The sequence below is a fragment of the Lampetra fluviatilis genome, chromosome 4, assembly GCF_964198595.1.
Source record: "Lampetra fluviatilis chromosome 4, kcLamFluv1.1, whole genome shotgun sequence".
NCBI classification, from domain to species: domain Eukaryota; kingdom Metazoa; phylum Chordata; class Hyperoartia; order Petromyzontiformes; family Petromyzontidae; genus Lampetra; species Lampetra fluviatilis.
This window is the reverse complement of record NC_136278.1, coordinates 4,839,551-4,860,468: the sequence shown is the minus strand read 5'-3', so window position 1 is coordinate 4,860,468 and position 20,918 is coordinate 4,839,551. Positions and strand designations below refer to the sequence as shown.

At 45.9% G+C, this 20,918-nt stretch overlaps 1 protein-coding gene across 1 annotated transcript in view; it reads left to right on the top strand.

Moving 5' to 3' along the window:
* Nucleotides 1-20,918, top strand: part of LOC144931506 (dedicator of cytokinesis protein 1-like) — a 211,717-nt gene that overhangs the window by 176,041 nt on the left and 14,758 nt on the right. Inside the window, exons 35-42 of the mRNA XM_078855434.1 lie at nt 2,638-2,812; nt 5,754-5,794; nt 6,194-6,284; nt 10,185-10,304; nt 11,057-11,146; nt 13,809-13,919; nt 15,561-15,702; nt 20,669-20,750. Of these exons, the coding sequence (XP_078711560.1) occupies nt 2,638-2,812; nt 5,754-5,794; nt 6,194-6,284; nt 10,185-10,304; nt 11,057-11,146; nt 13,809-13,919; nt 15,561-15,702; nt 20,669-20,750 (852 nt within the window). The remainder of the gene's footprint in view (nt 1-2,637; nt 2,813-5,753; nt 5,795-6,193; nt 6,285-10,184; nt 10,305-11,056; nt 11,147-13,808; nt 13,920-15,560; nt 15,703-20,668; nt 20,751-20,918) is intronic.

Sequence of the window (20,918 nt, the reverse complement as noted above, 5' to 3'; positions counted from 1 at the left end):
CACGTTTCATTTATTTATTTGCCGTCAGTCAGGTGCGGATAATTTGTCTGAACCACCATACACTTGTTTTATTTGCGTACAACACAGCTACAAATAGCATCAGCATCACGCTTACAACGATACCGCATTCTCGACGACATCGCTATTTTACACAAGCAGCTGGTCCATGCTTCCTTCCACCACACTGAACTTGTAGCGCTCTTCATTATTTCACTCGCAAGTATTCTGATTTGTGAAATAATTGTATCGAGTCCAAACGTTGATTTGTGTGTGTGGATAATTTTCAAGCTTTGTTTTTATAGTCTCTGGATATAGTAATGAATCTCCCTGCAATTCCACCGTTGCCAATGTCTACCAAGAGTCATCCGTCTCGGCTCAATGCTCTGCGGCTTTAATACAAGAACATTAAGCTCTCAAGTCAATAACAATTGAGGCACCCTGCAAACTCATACTTGATCCGTATTCTTTCCACACGGACCCGCCACTGCACGCGTCAATGCGTCGTGCATAAAACAAATATTTGTTTTGATTTTGCCACGCACACACCAGAGCAGAGCGCCCTTCGCCAATGCTGTTTCGGCGTGTTCATTGTACGGGTTACTTTGGCTCGCCCCACCCGCCCTGCGAACATGTTCGCAGGTCAAATAAACCCCCGGCGTGAAGAGTAAGAAAATTCATTGGAGGGTTGAGGGGAGAAAGGAACCTAATGATAAGGGGGGGCGGGGGGGGGGGCACATGAATAGCATAAACCGTCGCTCACAGCTGTTTCTCATAGTGAACTGAATTTCAACGAGGTGCAGCTTAGTATGCCATTACAATTTAATGGCAGCGACTTTCAGTTAACATTCCAATGACTGCGGCGTATTCATTATTTATATACGTATTCATTTCAATTAAATATAGTAATAAATAAATAATTGCTATTCATTTCTCCGACGCTATCCCTTTCATTATTGACAAGAGGGAGACACTGCCTTCGATATGCTCGCTATTATATATATAGCCGTGACCTTGGCTGTCCTGCATTAGCCTCAAACCAAGCTCAGCATGATCAATGTGAGGCCAAGTCAATGCAGACCTATTCAATGCGGGGCGATAAGGCAGGTGAATTAATGTCGGTACCTCATTTCGTTTCTTCCTTGCTTTTGGAGAAAACCCTCCACCCTCACACCCCCCCCCCCACACACACCAACCCCCCCCAACCCCCCCCCCACACTCACACACCAACCCCCCCCAACCCCCCCCCCCACACACACACACCAACCCCCCCCAACCCCCCCCCCCCCACACACACACACCAACCCCCCCCAACCCCCCCACACACACACACCAACCCCTATCCAAACCCCCCCCCCACACACACACACCAACCCCCCCAACCCCCCCCCCCCACACACACACCAACCCCTATCCAAACCCCCCCCCCCACACACACACCAACCCCCCCCAACCCCCCCCCCCCACACACACACACCAACCCCCCCCAACCCCCCCCCCCACACACACACACCAACCCCCCCCAACCCCCCCCCCCACACACACCAACCCCCCCCAACCCCCCCCCCCCCACACACACACCAACCCCCCCCAACCCCCCCCCACACACACACACCAACCCCCCCCAACCCCCCCCCCCACACACACACACCAACCCCCCCCAACCCCCCCCCCCACACACACACACCAACCCCCCCCAAACCCCCCCCCCCACACACACACACCAACCCCTATCCAAACCCCCCCCCCACACACACACACCAACCCCCCCCAACCCCCCCCCCCCCCACACACACCAACCCCTATCCAAACCCCCCCCCCCACACACACACCAACCCCCCCCAACCCCCCCCCCACACACACACACACCAACCCCCCCCAACCCCCCCCCCCACACACACACACCAACCCCCCCCAACCCCCCCCCCCACACACACCAACCCCCCCCAACCCCCCCCCCCCCACACACACACCAACCCCCCCCAACCCCCCCCCCCCCCCCACACACCAACCCCCCCCAACCCCCCCCCCCACACACACACACCAACCCCCCCCAACCCCCCCCCCCCCACACACACACACCAACCCCTATCCAAACCCCCCCCCCCACACACACACACCAACCCCCCCCCCCACACACACCCCCCCCAACCCCCCCCCCACACACACACACCAACCCCCCCCAACCCCCCCCCCCACACACACACACCAACCCCTATCCAAACCCCCCCCCCCACACACACACACCAACCCCCCCCAACCCCCCCCCCCCACACACACACCAACCCCTATCCAAACCCCCCCCCACACACACACCAACCCCCCCCAACCCCCCCCCCCCCACACACACACACCAACCCCCCCCAACCCCCCCCCCCCCACACACACACACCAACCCCCCCCAACCCCCCCCCCCCCACACACACCAACCCCCCCCAACCCCCCCCCCCCACACACACACACTCCCCCCCCCAACCCCCCCCCCCCCACACACACACACCAACCCCCCCCCCCACACACACCCCCCCCCCAACCCCCCCCCCCACACACACACACCAACCCCCCAACCCCCCCCCACACACACACACCCCCCCCCCCACACACACCAACCCCTATCCAAACCCGTGTGTTGTCCCGCAGTCTGTCAGACTGCTGCCGCCGCCACAAGTTCCTGTCGCGGACGGGAGAGGCGTTCGTGTTGTTGGTGTCGCGCCTCTTGGAGAGGCTCCTGGACTACCGCAGCATCACCAGCGAGGAGAACAAGGAGAATCGGGAGAACAGGGAGAATCGAATGAGCTGTACGGTCAACCTCTTGGTATGCCCGGGCGTGCGGCACGGCTCGATGAACGGTGTCTCTTTGCCACGCAAGGGTTTTTTTTTTCATGGGCCCGGACAGCCTCAGACCAGCCACGTTCTAAAGCCCCCCCCCCCTCTTCTCCGTTGCACAGTAATTAAATTCCACTTGGGCTCTTGGTTTGAATAAACGATTAAACCTTGGAATTTTTTTATAAGTTAGATTAACCACCTAACCCCCCCCCCCCGTTGTACATTTATAGTGATTTATCAGGACAATTACTCCACACGCCAATTTAATTTGTTTATTTATCAAGCCGCGTTAGCGTTGTGTGGATTATAAGTCGCGCTGGGTTGGGATGATCTATAACGTTAAGTGAGCGCGCGCGTTTGACGGAGGAAATTCGCGGATGTTTTGAGACGTGAGTTTACACAAATTGGACACTTTGCAATCTCTTAACAATTAGTTATCGTTCCCAATGTATTTCAGTGCAATAGCCGAGGAAAAAAAATATTGAACAAAGTGACAGAAAAGAGCAGGTCGGAGTGCTTTTGGGAAGCCGATCTTGACAATGAAAAATAGTAAAGCAATGTGCCTCAAGAAGAGAGTGCTTTATCAGTGTGTACAAACCTGCTATGGCACGTGGTTCAGAAACATGACAATTCAAAATATATAACTAAAACAAAAAAATGCACAAAGAAGTATGGCGAGATACATGCTTGCTATGACAGTCAAAGGCAGAAAGAGGAACACGTGAATTCGAGAACATGCAAAGGTTAAATACATAATTCATATTTGTTGTTGTTGAAAAGTTAGTTGGCTTGGGCAGGGCACAGAGCTGGAAGAGATGATGGCCGAGAGTCAAGAATAATGATCGAGTGGCAGCCGAGGAATGAAACGCGTCCTTTATTTCTTATCCACAGAGGAGTTGGAGCAATGCATACAGCTCGTGTGCAGACGCGCGGTGGATAATTACATTGCAGCATTACGAGAGAAGGTGGTGGCTTTGGGAGGCCTTCATCTAGCGGCGGATTTACCATGGCCGGTGGTGATGAACGCTGGTTACAGACAATTGTTCTCAGAAAAATGCGTTCCTGCTGAAAATGTTAATCACTAAAAATAATAATCTTGCAAACTAAAAAAGCTTGCGCATGTCCGATAACTAAGTGTGCCCAATATCCATAAGCAAATACGCCTTCCAAAATACCTCGACCACACTATTCATGTTCCGTTTATGTAAACAATTATTGGCTATTACCATAATTAATGGTTACAAAGCTTTGGTTTTAGTATTCATTGCATGCAGATCAGGAAATAAACACATCTTTTATTTAATTGTCTCTATGCTCTGGGTCATTGCAGTGATCGTTTTGTGTATACAAGAATAATTATGAAATTAAGCATTTTGACTTTTGTCATTTGCACAAAAATCCAATGAAGCAGATGGCCCCACTCTCAGACGCTTACATTAATTTGATACTCATTGCATCCTTCGGTGGCACATCGCGGCTCATTATTATCGACGGTAGTTTATAACGACCTTCACTTTTCACTTTACGACAGCGTGGCCTCAAAACGGGCTGCCATTACATTACCGTAGAATCTGGCGAGAGTAAGTGCATTGAATGATGTAACTTTACATTCCATTCTATGAAACTTACTGCTTGCAGAACGTTGGAGGTTCCAACTCTTTGTTGCTGATTTACACTTAAATGTGAAGGTACCCGCTCTGTAACATTGCCTTTCCCCCATCTTGCCAGTTCATTACCATGATTAAACATTGACCACCCCGGTTGGCTTGATTTACAGCTTTGAGGGTTTTTAACCAAATTGTGACATTCTAAAATAAGTAAGAGTGCTACACCGTGTCATACAATTCATCATGGCTCACCCGATCTGTCTGGACATTTACCGAGGCGAAATTCGGATGCTCAAGTTATTACATTTTAGTGTGTTGAATGAAACAATGTTTATTTAGGTATGCATGACTGTGTGTGCATATTTGCTTCATTCTTTTAAAATTATATTTATTTTTTTAGATAACGATTTATATATATATATTTTTTTTACTGGTCTACAACGTAGCTGCTTTTTCCCCAACATATGGTTATGTTTTAATTATTGAGAATAAATTACTACAATGTGATAAAAAAAAAAATATATATACAATATCAATTATGCTTTGCAATCTGTTTGAGAAAGTTACAAACGTAAGGTTCAAAGAAGCATAATAAAGATAATGCATTTTTTAATCATCCAGGAACGAGGGTCCTGCATTTGGGATGTTTAGCCCCTTTTTTCACGTGCATTTGGCATGTGGGAGGAAAACGGAGAACCAGAGGACACCGCGCATAAGAGAGGAGGGGGTCACTCAAAACTCGGCAAAAATTGTATTTCAGATTCACTTTCTGTACGACCATATCCCGGTTACCTCGCAGCCCTGGCGTTCAGCGCCTGCTATTTCCAGGCTTCCAGCCGAGTACTAACCGAGCTCAACCTTGCTTAGCTTCCAAGCTCTGACAATATCGGACACACGCGGGGTGATTTGTTCGCATCACCGTGGAGGCAGCAGTGCCACTGAATATCTGTGCAAATAAATACAACTCAAATTGTTCATTTCGGAAATGCTTGAGATAAATACGTACACTTCACATTGAATCTCACGGGACGTATTCTATACCTTGAAGGTGTTCTCATATCCCATTACATTTACATGTAATTGTGCAACTGTTGCCCACCGTCACCTAAACCGTGACACTGATGAAATACGACGTCGCATTCAGGGCCACAAAAAATATATTATTCAACGATCCACCTTTTTTGACCACTGTGTGGCGCCGGAGATATTCCGCTAAATTAATTTAGTCCGCGGGGTCATCAAGGGGTTTGGTTGCCGCATGACAAATGATGCGTCTGTGCAATTCATTGCTCTGCTAAGAATGTGTTCTCTCTCACCTTGCAGAATTTCTACAAGGAGATCGAGCGAGAGGAGATGTACATCAGGTAAAAGGCCACTGGCTCTGGTAGCAGTAATCAGCTGTAGCTCTTTTAAAAGGGATCCCATGGGGAGCGAGGAAAGTGCCTGGCAGAATGTGGGAGGAGGAATTAGCATTGGATTTCTTTTTATGAGAGCAACATGTCTGGGATACGACGATTCATTAATTGTACTAAAAGGGGACGGAGTTAAATTGTTATATCGTTCCAAACGTATTATATTCTATGTTTTTGTAAAAAAAAACAGATTTCCTTTGGACAATTATTTTCTTTCACAATGTTTTTATACATTATAATGGCATGCTACGTTTTTTGCAGAAACCATACCCTTTAAAAAAAAAGCTGTTCATTTAAATTTGGTTCATAAACTTTCATGTAAAAATCGCACCATGCCTTCTGCCGGCTTAGATATCTGTACAAGCTGTGCGACTTGCATTTGGAGAGTGAAAACTTCACCGAGGCTGCGTATTCGCTGCTGCTCCACGCCAAGCTGCTCAAGGTAAGCGGTCCAATCTTCTTTGTTACCGAATACATTGGTGCCCAGGGGGAACATACATAGCAGCCGCTGATCTGGGAGTGTTTTCTGGGCCAACGCCTCGGCAGAGTAATATTCGGCATATGGATAACGATGCTAGCGATCACGATGATTAAGATAAAGCAGTAAAACGGGAAGGTGAAAAAAATCATGTTTATGTAATGGATGACAAACGTACATGTTTCAAACGCCGGTTTTTCTTCAATACGGCTGGGTGGTTGAGATTTGTTTTTAATTTAGTTTACGTTCATGTGTGTGTGTGTGATATGGAGATGCTCGCTAACAGCACTTGCCCCAACAGTCTGTTAAGGCTACACGATCTTTCTCTGTGTGTGTGATATGTAGGTGCTAGCTAAAATCACTTGCTACTATAGTCTATTAAGGCTACACGGGGGATCTTTGTCTTTGAAATGTATGTTATAGGAACAACAACACAAAGCTCACCATTTGTTTACGATTATTTTGACTACTGTAGGAATAATACATAGACGCTGCCATGGTGTAATGGTTAGCCCATTTGACTTGCAATCCCAAAGGCCACCCATTCGATGTCGATCTCCCAGCGTGGCATTTGTAACTATGGCGCAAGTTTCTTAAAATCTGCCGTCAGTATTCGATAGGTACGCCACGGTGAGTCGATCAGCAGGCTGCACGTGGTGGGGAAAATGGTGGCTACTCCCACCTCTTCGAAGACGTCCGTGCCAGTATGGAAGAGTAGGCCAAAACACCCTCGAGAGGACTTTCAAGAGCTCTTTCTAGTGGAATCCCTTCTGCCAGGCAGAAATATATATTTTACAAATCTGAGCAAGAAATGGTCATAAATGGCGTTTCTCTGAATAGCTGCTAAATACGTGGAGCAATGGCCAGGGTCATTTGCTTGGGAAGGCGGATATTCAGGATGCGTGTGTGTGTGTGGCGAGCGCACGTTCAGACTCTGTGGTCCACTGCATGCATTATGGCCCTGATGTACAAACAACCGAAGCAACCGACAGCACAAATGTGCCGTTTATTTAATGGCAGGTTTAATGCAACAGAGCAGCATCATTAAAGCAAGTCGATGCACTTAAGAGGTAAGCCTCGCTGTGAGTTGTAAATGGCATCAAATCAACGTGGAATAGGGCATTGTTAAAATGGAATCAGCAACCTCGGTTGCTATCCAAAAGGGCCTCATGGGTGTATTGGTGTGAGCCTCTGCAATCCATCCGCTGGATAGGCCGAGATAAGGTGGTGGGTGGGTGGTGGGTGAGTGGGTGGGTGGGTGGGTGGTTGGTGGTGGTGGTGGGTGGGTGGTGGTGGGTGGGTGGTGGTGGTGGTGGTGGGTGGTGGTGGGTGGGTGGTGGTGGTGGGTGGGTGGTGGGTGAGTGGGTGGGTGGTTGGTGGTGGTGGTGGGTGGGTGGTGGTGGTGGTGGTGGGTGGGTGGTGGTGGTGGTGGTGGGTGGTGGTGGGTGGGTGGTGGTGGGTGGGTGGTGGGTGGGTGGTTGGTGGTGGTGGTGGTGGGTGGGTGGGTGGGTGGGTGAGTGAGTGAGTGAGTGAGTGGGTGGTGGTGGTGGGTGGGTGGGTGGCTGGTGGTGGGTGGTTGGTGGTGGGTGGGTGGTGGTGGGTGGGTGGTGGTGGTGGTGAGTGGGTGGTGGTGAGTGGGTGGTGGTGGGTGCGTGGTGGTGGGTGGTGGTGGTGGGTGGGTTGGTGGTGGTGGTGGGTGGGTGGGTGGGTGGGTGGGTGGGTTGGTGGTGGTGGTGGGTGGGTGGTGGTGGGTGGTGGTGGTGGGTGGGTAGTGGTGGTGGGTGGGTGGTGGTGGTGAGTGGGTGGGGGTGGTGGTGGTGGGTAGGTGGTGGTGGGTGGGTGGTGGTGAGTGGGTGGTGGTGGGTGGTGGTGGTGGGTGGTGGTGGTGGTCGGTGGTGGGTGGGTGGGTGGTGGTGGTGGGTGGTGGTGGGTGGGTGGTGGTGGCACAACGGCACCGTGGTGGTGTCTCAGTCTGCCCACATTCGGGTCTGTAGAGCGGCCGTACAACAAGAATGTTGCTGACCCATGATTGTGCATTTCGAGTTAATCATTCCCATATTTCTCTTTTTACTGCTCGCAAAATTTCTCGTGAGAATGCCAGGGCCTCTTGTTAAATCAATCAACCTTCATTCATACGGTGCACGTCACGTCAATGAAGGCATCTCAGGGGACTTTACTATGAATATATAAAAATACATTTACATTAATGCCCAACACTGATGGGATATAGACCGTTTGCAACAGTCATGAAATGTTCGCATACCACCCTGCAGTAAAAATTTGGAAAACTCAGCAAGCTCATCGATAACACTGCCTTAATAGGACAATCGACAGTTGACGTTTCAGACAATAACCCTACATCGTACACGAAAGGAAGAAGGGCCATAGCCTCGAACGTTGCCGACATTTTTTTGTTCCATTATTTTCCTTTCAAGGCGGTGTTATTGACGAACGTATCGAGTTGTTGTTGTTTTTACTAGTGCACCACTGCCAACGCAGTGTCGCCAATAATTAGAAGAAAAAAACTAAATACGGTGTTCTGTGGAGATTTTCGTTTTTACCTGCAATATTTACACGCACAATCTCCCACAGCCTTGCGGACAACGTGATAGGGGCCACTAGCCACAGCAACATTTTAATTTAATTAAAGCTTATATCATAATTAAGCTATTATCACAATGAAGCTTTCTTGTGGTAGGAAACAAGGACATTACGATAACATTGCCACCCTTTGTCGCCTTGACAGCACACAATGGCTTTCCCCTGCAGATGATGGCATCTTGTGATTCTTACATACCACACATATATTCTATCCACAAAAACATGGATGGGAAATTGCTTTCATGCACCCTCTGAGAACAGCTTGCTCCTTGATAATATACTCAAACCGCGACATACAGACATGATTCCTGTTGCATACGGATGCGTACATTTATGTAACTTTTGCTAAGTGTGTGCCAGATCTGTGTTTTGCTACAGCAAACACTCCGACTGGGACTACCATAGACTCAATGATCTCACTTCCAACTTGTCACCACGCAAAACACTGGCTTCAGAACCCTCGCGTAACATTGTCCCCCAAAGGTCGCGACTACATTCAAAACTTTTTTTTCCCTTCCTACCTCTCCTTTTTCTCTTTGTTGAAATGCATAAGGGGCCGTCCATAAATGACGTCACGCACCTAGGGGGTGGGGAGGGGGTGATCAGACATTTGTGACGATGTGTGACGAGGGGGGGGGGGTTTGAGAAATGTGACGTCACATCAAAATGCGCAACTTTAAATAAATATAGAATTGTTATAACAACACTAATTGTTATAACAACACTCCTACAACATCAGAGTGCAGCGCCATATTAAATACGCACTACAATGGCAATAGTTTAAAGCGATTGGAAGCATGTTTATGTTTTGGTGGGGGGGGGCAGAGCTTTGTGACGTCATATTTGAGGGGAGGTCTGACTTTTTGTGACGCCGTGTGACGAGGGGGGGGGGGGGTCAAAATCGTCCAAAATTGCGTGACGTCATTTATGGAAGGCCCCTAAACAATGAAGTAAGAGGACCACAGCAAAATGTAACAGTGCCCCTTCAGAGGGCATTTTCTGAGAAAACTATTTGTTTGGAGAGCATCCCGTGCAATGATCTGCAATAATGTTATTGAAGGTAGACATCCGATTGATAGCGAGAATTGGGGTGGGGGCGGATATGGAATAGGCAAGACATAGGATGAAAACGGATTTAGCAACACGCGCGTGAAAAAAAAATCCATCACAATGTGAATGAATTTAAGGAAGGGGATATTAGCATCACGGTTGTGATTTATGACTCGTGACTGAGTGGTTTCACCTTTTGTGGTTCCATCACAGTGGTCGGACGACTTGTGCGTCGGCCACGAGATGCAGAGGAACTCCCACCACGCCGACACTCATCGGCAGCTCAAGGAGTCTCTCTATCAGGACATCATTAAATACTTTGACGACGGAAAGGTGAGAGCAATTGGGGAGTCGCATTTGTGCGCGTTGATGAGCACGCCGTAAGGGCTTGATTTTCACTGTTGCGAGAGTGGCTGTTGCCTTTCGACATTCAGATTTCTTATTTTTTTTCTTCTATTTAGAATTTAATGTGTGTACGCATGTTAAAATTGTGTCATTTTGATGCCAACATCTAAAAACGCGAACAACAATTCAATACTTGCCGCTAAGTGGTCTTCATTTAGTGCGCTCCCTTCCTGGCGCTAATGATGATGAATTTTACATGTGTGTACTTGCTTAATGATTTGAAACTAAACTAAAAGTAATGCTATGCACAGACACCTCTGTAGGTAATGGGTTAATATGTGAATGTGCTGGCCATTCTAAAAGCATGGTTACCATTAATCATATATTATTTTCTTTAACATGTCCCTCATATGTATTAAAGCAAACTGACTCTTCCATTAACCTGAATGGATGTTCAGGTCCAGTGTAAGTCATACTTCTGCACAAGCCTTTACAATAACGCTGCGATTGCAGAACAGTTTTTTTTTATAATTACAATTCTAAGAATCTTAAATGCACAAAACTAAATGTGATTGTATGTCTCTCGATAAATCTCCGTGGCTCTGTGACATAGTTGATCGTGTTAATCTATGACTTTTAAAAGCAACGTCGTGAAAATAAGGTGAGTGAGGAAAATTGTGGGCGGCGTTATTTGCACTTTAGCATTCGGCCAACGTTTACGCGTATTCTCTCTTGCGCAGATGTGGGAGGAGGCTATTGTGCTGTGCAAAGAGCTGGCCGAACAGTACGAGATGGAGATTTTTGATTACGAGCAGCTCAGCCAGCTACTGGTAAAAAAGAATCTTTCGCCAACGGATATGTGTGTGTGTCAGTGTGCGTTTGTGAATGTTTGGGAGGAGCAGTAATGTAGTGGTTAGCGCACGGCACTACAAACCCAGTGACCCGGGTTCGATTCCCGTTCACGGCCAACACCAGTGACCATTATCTGAACAGGTCCTGGGCCTCCCCTAGGTCGACTCAGCCTTAAATGAGTACCTGGTGTGGTGTGTAAACATCGCCACTGGGGAGACAAAGGCGGTCGGGCATGGTGCTGGCCACCCACCCACTCGTGTGCCGTGCCTGCCTTTATAGGTGTTCGCTGACAGCACTTGCCCCAACAGCATGTTAAAGCTATATGGGGGATCTTTGTCTTTGTGTAAATGTTTGGTGGCGTGGTAATATCCTGGCTAGCACCTTGCACTACGAACCAGGCCCCCCAAGTTTGATTCCCAGCCATGGCTAACATCAGTGACAAGGGTTGTCTGAACGAGTTCTAGTCACCACTCTCACCAAGCACCATTGACAAGCATGGTGAAGTATGGTCAAATAACCCCTACTATTAACATCGCTTGGCGAGGCCTTCATTCAGCAGTGGATTGCCAGAGGGTTCAAAATTATGTACTTTTTTATCGGTTAATGACCGGATGTGCAATACTCTATACATGTATTTAATAAAATGGGTGGTTTCAGTGGTTAGAGCTTTGCGCTATAGTCAGTGACCTGAGCATGATTCCCAACGACAGCTAACATCACCGGCCCTGTCCCTCTCCCACCACCACGTAGGTCAATTCAGCCCTAACTTAGAGCTTGGTATAGTGTGCATACATCAGCACTGGGGAGCCAACGGCAGCCAAACATAGTGCTGGCCACAAAGCCCCCTTGTGCGCTGTGCCGGCTCTCTATGAGAGGTGCTCGCTAGCAACACTTGCCCCAAAGCCTGTGGAAATGTAAGGCTGGGGCGTGGCAGTTTACACACTGTGCTACAAACCCCAAAATCTGAGTTTAATTTCTGCCCAGTGACAACAACAGTGGCAAGTGGTGTTAGAACATTATCCTAGGCCTCTCCGAATCAACTTAGCCTTAAATGAGTACCTGGTGTCGTGTGTGTACATCAACACTGGGGAGACAAAGGTGGCCAGGTGTGGAGTAGGCCACACTAGCCTCTTCAACGCTTGCCCTGTAAGTCTGTATGGCTATTCAGTGGATCTTTGTCCTTGTGTTTGTCAAAGAACAACATACAGATCCATATAGATTGACCTACAGACAATTGTCAATAGAACAACATACAGATCCATATAGATTTACCTACAGACAATTGTCAATAAATCCATACCATCCTCAGCTATTTCAATTATTCGTGTATTCGTTCGTTTCTCAATCTGCTTGCCCTGGTGAGGGTTGCGGCGGCAGTATGTTGAGTAGGGCGGTCCAGACCTTCCCTTTCCCTGGCGACGGACTCCAGCACTACATGACTATACACCACTACACCATGCACTACTATACACTACACTACTATACACAGACTCTTAGCTTTATTTCGATTTAAAGCTTTCGTGACTGCAGGGATTCATCTTATTGGTTCTTTCGGTAAAGTCACGTAGAAGGGAAATAATAAAATAATAAGACGTATCGGCCACAACGCAAGCAGCCGTCCTCAGGTGAAGAACAGGTATGTCTTTCCGGTCTGTCTTTCCGACAGACCTGTTCTTCACCTGAGGACGGCTGCTTGCGTTGTGGCCGAAACGTCGTGAGAATTATTTTATTATGTTTTATTTTTATTATTTTATTATTTCCCTTCTACGTGACTTTACCAAAAGAACCAAGAAGAGGACCCTTAGCTCCTCCTGGGGAATTCCCAGGCGTTCCCAGGCCAGCCGAGTGGCAGAGTCCCGCCAGCGTGTCTTGGGGTCTTCGCCCATTGGGACGTGCACGATAAAGTTCCAGGGGGGAGTCTACCGGGGGGCATCCTTACCAAGGTTACCCGAACCATGTTCTTAGGTTTTTTCGGTAAAGTCACGTAGGTAAAAAAGTAAAATTAATAAAAGTAAAATAAAAAATAAAATAAAAATCACGACGTTTCGGAGGCAACACAAGCTTCCGTCTTCAAGTGGAACCGTCACAGCACGATAGCTGTATCAAGTGATACAGCTATCGTGCTGTGACGGTTGTATCAAGTGATACAGCTATCGTGCTGTGACGGTTCCACCTGAAGACGGAAGCTTGTGTTGCCTCCGAAACGTCGTGATTTTTATTTTATTTTTATTTTACTTTTATTAATTTACATTTTTTTACCTACGTGACTTTACCGAAAAAACCTAAGAATATGAATCCTTGCAGTCACGAAAGCTTCGAATCTAGAATTACCCGAACCACCTCAAATGGCTCCTCTCGATCTGGAAGGAGCAGCGGTGGATCGACTCTGAGGCTCTCCCAGATTACCGAGCTCCTCACCAGATCACGGAGAGTGAGCCTGGTAACCCTGCGGAGAAACCTTGGCAATGGACACTAGCTATTTCAATTATGCTAACGATAAACACAACATTAGATTGAAAACAAATACCCCTCTGGTGATCGCTGAAATGGGGGCCCTTCAGCCATGAGTGGCATTAAGCAGGTAATTTGGGGCTGTTCCTGTACCTATTTTACATGCAACTTTTTGTTTAATTTCTCCAGCAAAAGCAGGCACTGTTCTATCAGAAGATCAATAACATCAAGAACCCAAGACCCAAACGGGACTACTTTTCCGTGGGTTATTACGGCTACCGATTTCCAACGTTTTTGAGAGTGAGTACATAATGCATATTCAAACCTTGTTCGAAAAACGGTGATACGTGACGGATAATTGACAGGTCATTTCATTGCTCCTCTAAAAATGACACGAAACACCTAAATGTCCTCAGTCAGTTTATGAACGGTCGAATTTCGCTTCTCTCTCTCTCCACATAGTCTACAATATCTCTCGCATTCCTTAAACTTGCACCCTGTACTCGTTCTCATGGACTGTCCATTCTTAAACTAACGGAGCACATCGTGGCTGGGTGGAAACTAACAATTGTCTTGAGTCAAGTTGTCACGTGAACAGGAAATGCAATCCATGTAACAAAAGGAAAAAAAGGCCTCACCATGACGTAGTTTAAAATTCCATAACTATGAAAGAGGATTCAGATTAACACAACTCACATTATGAACTGTTAACAATGTGCACGCAACTTTAAACATGTTATTAAGACAATATGTATGCCTATTTTTAGAAGGTTTTTACCAACTTACAGATATGACATTTCCACATTGCTATTTTATCCCGGGACTGATAATTTATTTTTTTACATCATATACTTGCATTTATTTATTTTATTTCATGGCATGACATATAATAGGTTTTAGCTTAAATGTCATGACTTGCTTGAGCCTTGTCCACATAATTGGAGAACTGGGGTTAATTGCATAGCACAGAGAATTATCTATAATATACTGGAGTGTGATTTAGTGAAATAATTCAATTTTGCAAATTGTAGCAGTCTCTTCACAGGCCATGGAATTACAATTATCAGGTGATAGTAATTATGCTATGCAAATTAGTTGAGAAATTTATAAAAGGAAGCAGGATTGCTTAATGGTTTTTTTGACGAGTCGAGCATAAGTGTGAAAAATATATATTTCATTACACTGAATGTTCCATTATTTTTTTTTAGTCAACCAACAATAACAATACAGCAATAATTAAAATGTTCCAGTTAAAAGAGACTGTGCACTTTTGACAAATTCACAGCACACCTATGCAAGTCAAGATTAATAATGGATGCAGCATCCTTCCAACGCTTTGTTTATGCGGTAACAGGGAAGGGTGACGTGAACACATGTTAAAGTTAACACCTATATATCCCTAACACGTGTGTTATCACGGCGAGGAAGGGAAGCGATTTTCAGGGAGTACTTTAGCAGCGTCCTGGTCACGAGGTGTCATATTTCAGGAACTGGATAGCCTGCCGGTCAACATGCTTGCCACCCAGGACAGTTTGCAAAAGGGGGGGGGGGACGGCCACTAACGTAATTTCTGCACCACCACAATGACAGCTAGGCATTAAAACGCCCCATATGCTGTAAGAGGAAAGGATATTCAGGGCCCCTGTGACAGCGACAACAAAGAGGAGGACCATTGTTTGCCGGCGTAATAGCCCCAATTTTTTTCACAACTTGGAAGAAACCAAACGCCCACCCGCCCGCCTCGTCCCTTACCTGTGCAGGCTCTCAGGTCTCCCTTGCGAGAAAGATAATATGCTTTGATAACCTCAGCTGTGTTTACCTTAAAGACACCGATAGGTTAACCAAAAAAAAAGCCACACGAGATGCTTCGGCATCTCGGAGACTGCGTACGGTGTTCCTTTTGCTCGTAATTGTTCCCACCCGTCGGATGATAAACGCCAGAACAAAGTGTTCGTGCACCGCGGGGGAGAATACGAGCGGAGGGAGGATTTCGAAATGCGCATCATGACGATGTTCCCGAACGCCGAGAAGATGAAGACGACAAGTCCTCCAGGCGACGACATCCGCAATGCCTCCGGGCAGTGTATCCTTTAGCGCCTTTACATCGCTGCCCGTACACACAGGAAGGCAGTTAAACCCGTGGCTCTGGAGGGCTTCGCAACGAAAGTTTGTACGTAATGGTTCGCGGTGGTGGAAGGAGTCTTGTCGCGATGGACGTGGCTCTCTCTCTCTCTCCGATGGGTTTTTGGGGTTGTATCTTGATTTGAAGCTTTCGTGACTGCAGGAAGCCATATTCTTTGGTTATTTCGGTAAAGTCACGTAGGTATAAAATAAAATCATTAATTATTTTCTTTTCGGGTTGTGTCGCGAGAATGTTCGGGACGATTGTTGCGATGCTTCGCTGCATGTTGCCGAGGGAGCTGAAGAAGCCGCCGGCGGCACATGGAGTCAAACATCAGAGATCGTGTGAATTTTTAAAAGTTAGAAAATGAGCTTCACGAGAGAGATTTTGTCAATTACAAACGGGTTTAATTTCTAGCTCTGCGAGGCGTTTCGGTTGCTGGCCAATGTTTTCGCTGCACGTGCTGGGAAGTTCATGATCCAATTATTGAGTATTCCATTCCGAGCGCCACATGGTGCAATGTTAAAACGCGTCGGAGAGCTACATGGCCCAACTGCAAAAACTTGCAGAGTTCACAAGACCTCATGGACACATACCTAACCATTGCACACCATAATAGAGTATTTGGGTTAGTTTGCGTGAAGATAAATGCGTCGTTAAACCCGCCACCACCAGACACAGCCAAATAGTAAGGTTTGTCAAGTTAACGAAACAGCACACTGGTGTGTCGGAGAGTAAACCCACAACATTTACAATTCGAGTACAACTATATTTAAAACCGTACGAATCTATGTAGACCTTTTAACGAATGCACTTAGTTTTAATTTACGAACCGAAATGATGCCGCGGGCTGTTAATTGAATAGTACACAAATACTAATAGGGTTTCCCCCTTTTTTCTGGCAACAAAACTGACACCTTTTGCAAGGAATCATATATATGTGCGCCTTTTGACGTCATCTGTTCGAACACCATATGAGACCAGGCTCTGAAGAAAGTTGTCTCTGGTGTGGACCAATCAGTTTCAAAGACAATGCTTATATTATCAGAGTATTGTTTTTTGTTTGCATTTGACTGCAAGTATTGTGGTTAATGTAAACATGATTCCTTGCAAAAGTGTCAGTTTTGTTGCCAGAAAAAAGGGGAAAAACCCCTACTAGTATATTTTGGTACTGGCAAAGGAGGTTCCATGAAGTGCACAACTAGTTTTGCATTGAACATAACACATACAAGTGGACTGAAAGAGCACTGTTTTAAGTAAAATAGCCAGAGACCACCAGAGACTTGCGCTTCTGCAAAGTCCCCAAACTATTCGTGCTTTCTAGAACAATTTTTTTCAATAATCTTACACGCACTGAGATTTAAAATCTCCATATATATTATAGGCAAAGTTGTGATAATGTGTGTCTGTTCAAAATGTTTAGCATACTTCCCGACATGCAACAAACTTGAAATTTGCCATGTGGGTACTTTCCAGACTGTACACCATGCAAAAATTATAAAAATACACTTTTGTATGTTTTTTGGGGGGGGAGCTCAACAATGCTTATATTTTTTGCACGACAAGTGAGCTGTGACGTCAAATCTGTCATGTGACCCGCGCATGTGGAAGCGTAACGCATTGTAGTGTGCGCTACGAACCCGGCGACCCGAGTTCGATTCCCGCTCACAGCCACCCCCAGTGACAATTCTTTGAACCGGTCCTAGGCCTCCCTTAAGTCGACTCAGCCTCAAACGAGTAACTGGTGTGGTGTGTGAATATCGCCACTGGGGAGACAAAGGCGGCCGGGTGTGGTGAATCCAAGTCCCGGGCGAAGCCGGGTAGTACAGCTGGGGTTTTACAAAGTCTACTATTACAAAGTGTTTCAAATGTTCAGTGAGAGTTTTTTTTGTGAGAAAACAAATCTGCTGAAATAAGAATAATAACAAGTCTCTACAGCTCCATGAGGTATTAAAAACGGTGAAATGGACGCGGTATATTATTTTCCGTCTACTAATGCTGATTTACAAAACTAATAAGATTGCTATACCTGAATGAAATGAAGCCTCGGGGTGGTCATTGGTCTTCTGCTTTGGCAGTTTTATATTTATAAGTTTAATTTTATACAGAAACAACTAAAAATTTGACAAACTTCGTTCGACAAACATTTGTAATTTTCTCAAATTTATTTTCTTAGATTTGTGGTTAATGGAAAAACATTGACTATTACTACAGCCATGTTTTTGTTATATATCCATAACCCTATGTTCATAAATAATTGCAAGACATGCTATTATAAAAAAAAATACACCCTCAATATAACATTTACTTTGGATTAAGCATTTTTATCATATTAGTTTTTTTGTTATACTGGACTGGACAAAAGTTGTGACATTCTTTCAACCACTTAATACTGCAAGGTAGATTATTTTTTTAAATTAAATTCTCCAGTGGGGTGGTGGGGAGGGGGCATTTCTCAAGAGCATGATTCATTACCTACCAAGAAGATCACAGCAAAGAAAGAGTAATGAATTATTTTATATATATATCTTAACATGTGATACGACCTTGAGTGACAGCTGCATGGAAGAATTGCTTAACGCTTGTTATGCTGCACCAAGCCCACCTATCCACGTGGGAGCTCACTGGTGGCACGCTAATGCATCCTATCTGGGGAGAGAACCCTCCTGGCTCAACCCACCCACGCACTGTTCCCGCTCAATGCAGTCATCCATATGGAGAGGTTAGGCACCACCAGCGACAGCGATTGTCCATTCCGAGGTTAGAATTTAGGCAAACAGAAAAACTGTTTTGCTGAGAGAGGGATGCAAACGAGTGTGGCGCAAGGTTAGAATTTAGGCAAACAGAAAAGCTGTTTTGCTGAGAGAGGGATGCAAACGAGTGTGGCGCAAGGTCATTCCTGTTTTGGGATGTGCCTTTATATAACATTTAGCTGGAATTGCCTACGTTTTACATATAACACCGCAGTTCTAATCTACCGCTTATTTCGATGCGAGTGTGGTAAAGCTACATCAATTAAACAAACTGTCACAGTTTGTGTGTAATAAGTACAAGGTTCAGCAGGGCAATTGCTTCCACACCACTGCTGGTGGGGGGCTGTCCACTAGAGGAAGCTCTCTGGAGAGACGCTGCAGAGGGTGTTTTGGCCTACTCTTCCGCACTAGCCAGATGTCTAGGACGAAGTGGGAATAATTACACTTTACCCCACCCCGTGAGGGATGAAAGAAACTTTCACCATTGTTTCAATTGTGTTCAGGCCAAGAATATTAGATCTGTAAAAGATCTAGTGTATTATAACTTTTAGAAGAGTCAACCCAACTTTATTTGTTTTTAAATGGGACTTGGTGCTGCTTATTATTATGAAAATCAGCTCGACTCACTGAGACAAACATACAATCCTTTTCCACTCTACACTCCGATGGACATCCTTTGGGTCAGAGTCACCTACATGTCCTTGAGTCTAATCGTGCATTAACAACCCACGCATGTACCCATACAAGTAGCTTTTGCAATCATTGTGTTGTCCACGAAACATATTATTCATTTTAATGGCACCATCAAATTTTGTTTTCATGTCAAAGCGATTTTCTGCTCCAACGAACATTGGGGCAGTGGTCATCTTCTGTTTGCAGCCCTGAGCCATTGATGAAGATTCCAGATTCCTATGGCAGGGGTGAGTCCATCCATACGACAACCACTGTTGATTTCTCCACAAAGTGGTACGTATTTTATCGACCCCAGTCAGCTTGATGGGCAGAGGCAACACCCAACCGGGATTTCAACTCGCAATTTTCTGATTGTGAGCCGCTCGGTCAACCGCTAAGTCACCTGCCCGGGTATACAGTTAAATAGTTATTTATGTGTTAATAAATGCACAGCGTAGTGGTAGTAAACTGTTATCAAATGGCGGCTTTTCCTCGATTTGTAAACCACAGTACAATGGCTGCATTTTGAAGGCTTCATCTGTCGTCTTGTGCGCTGAATGTCAGCGTGTAAACAACTCGGTACCTTTTGACATTTTGTCCAGTACATTTTGAAAATGACTTAGGTGCTTTTACCGCAATGGAATTATAATTAGTGAAGCAACATACATAGGGGTGCGTTCATCACATTTGAAAATACCATTTTTTATATACAAGATTGCTTTGAAACAATGGCAATCTTTGGCTTTGACGCGACTGGATCCCAAGGTGTGTGTACAGCGCGTCAGTCCGTAAGCACGACGTACAACTTTTCCTCTCAACTTGCCAAACGAAGGTGACCGAACGCTGCTCAATAATATATTTGACAACGAAAATAGTATCGGTTATGGAGCTACTACTATGAGACCCCATGCTCTTGTAGTGACGTCACTTGTGACATCAGGCTGACCAGCAGCGCGTGGTTGTGATGCCGTTTCTGAAACGTTGGCTCATACAGACAAATTTCTCACGTCTATTCGAGAGTGAAGATGCATATCTCTGTGTGTCTGCGTTCTAATCGTTGCATCACATCCATTGTAGTGGCTCTTCTAATGGACCCTCGTAACCCTGCTAATTTGATTGTGCATGAACTACAGAATATGGATGGAGAGTGATCCGTTTCTGGATACCCAATGATGTATGACCCTTTTATTAACGGGGGATTAAAAAGATGGCCAAAGGAATGGCCCCACGCCTTGCAGTCCAGAGTGCTGCGAGGTTTAATAAGTACATTTACGTGGCACATGCTTCAATGCCTTGGCATCTCAGAGCACCTTATACATCACGCCTCGTCTCAACCATTCAAAGGGGACATGTAGAAGCTTTGAAAATAACGCTCCTGCAATGTGTGGCCCTCTTATTTTAGTGGTGTATCTATAAATGTGTTTACGGGTGTTAAGGAGACACATGCAGTGCAAAGATAAAAAAAAACAATTGTTTATCTTAATAACCTTTCCAAAAACAAGACGTGCAATGCTTCACTGTCCAGCCAATCCTCGAGGAACAGCCGCAATTCAAGGGCAAGAATGTTCCAGAATCCCTGATGAGGTAAAGCACTCACACTTCCCCTTCATAAATATCAGGCAGGTTACGATAGTTTGATTAAAATGGATTTTTCTTACACTCGTGATACATGCATCGGCACGTGCATTTGAGAACGCACCTCAATTTGATTTCACGACTTACACCAATTATGCAAATAAGAGTTGGAGCAGC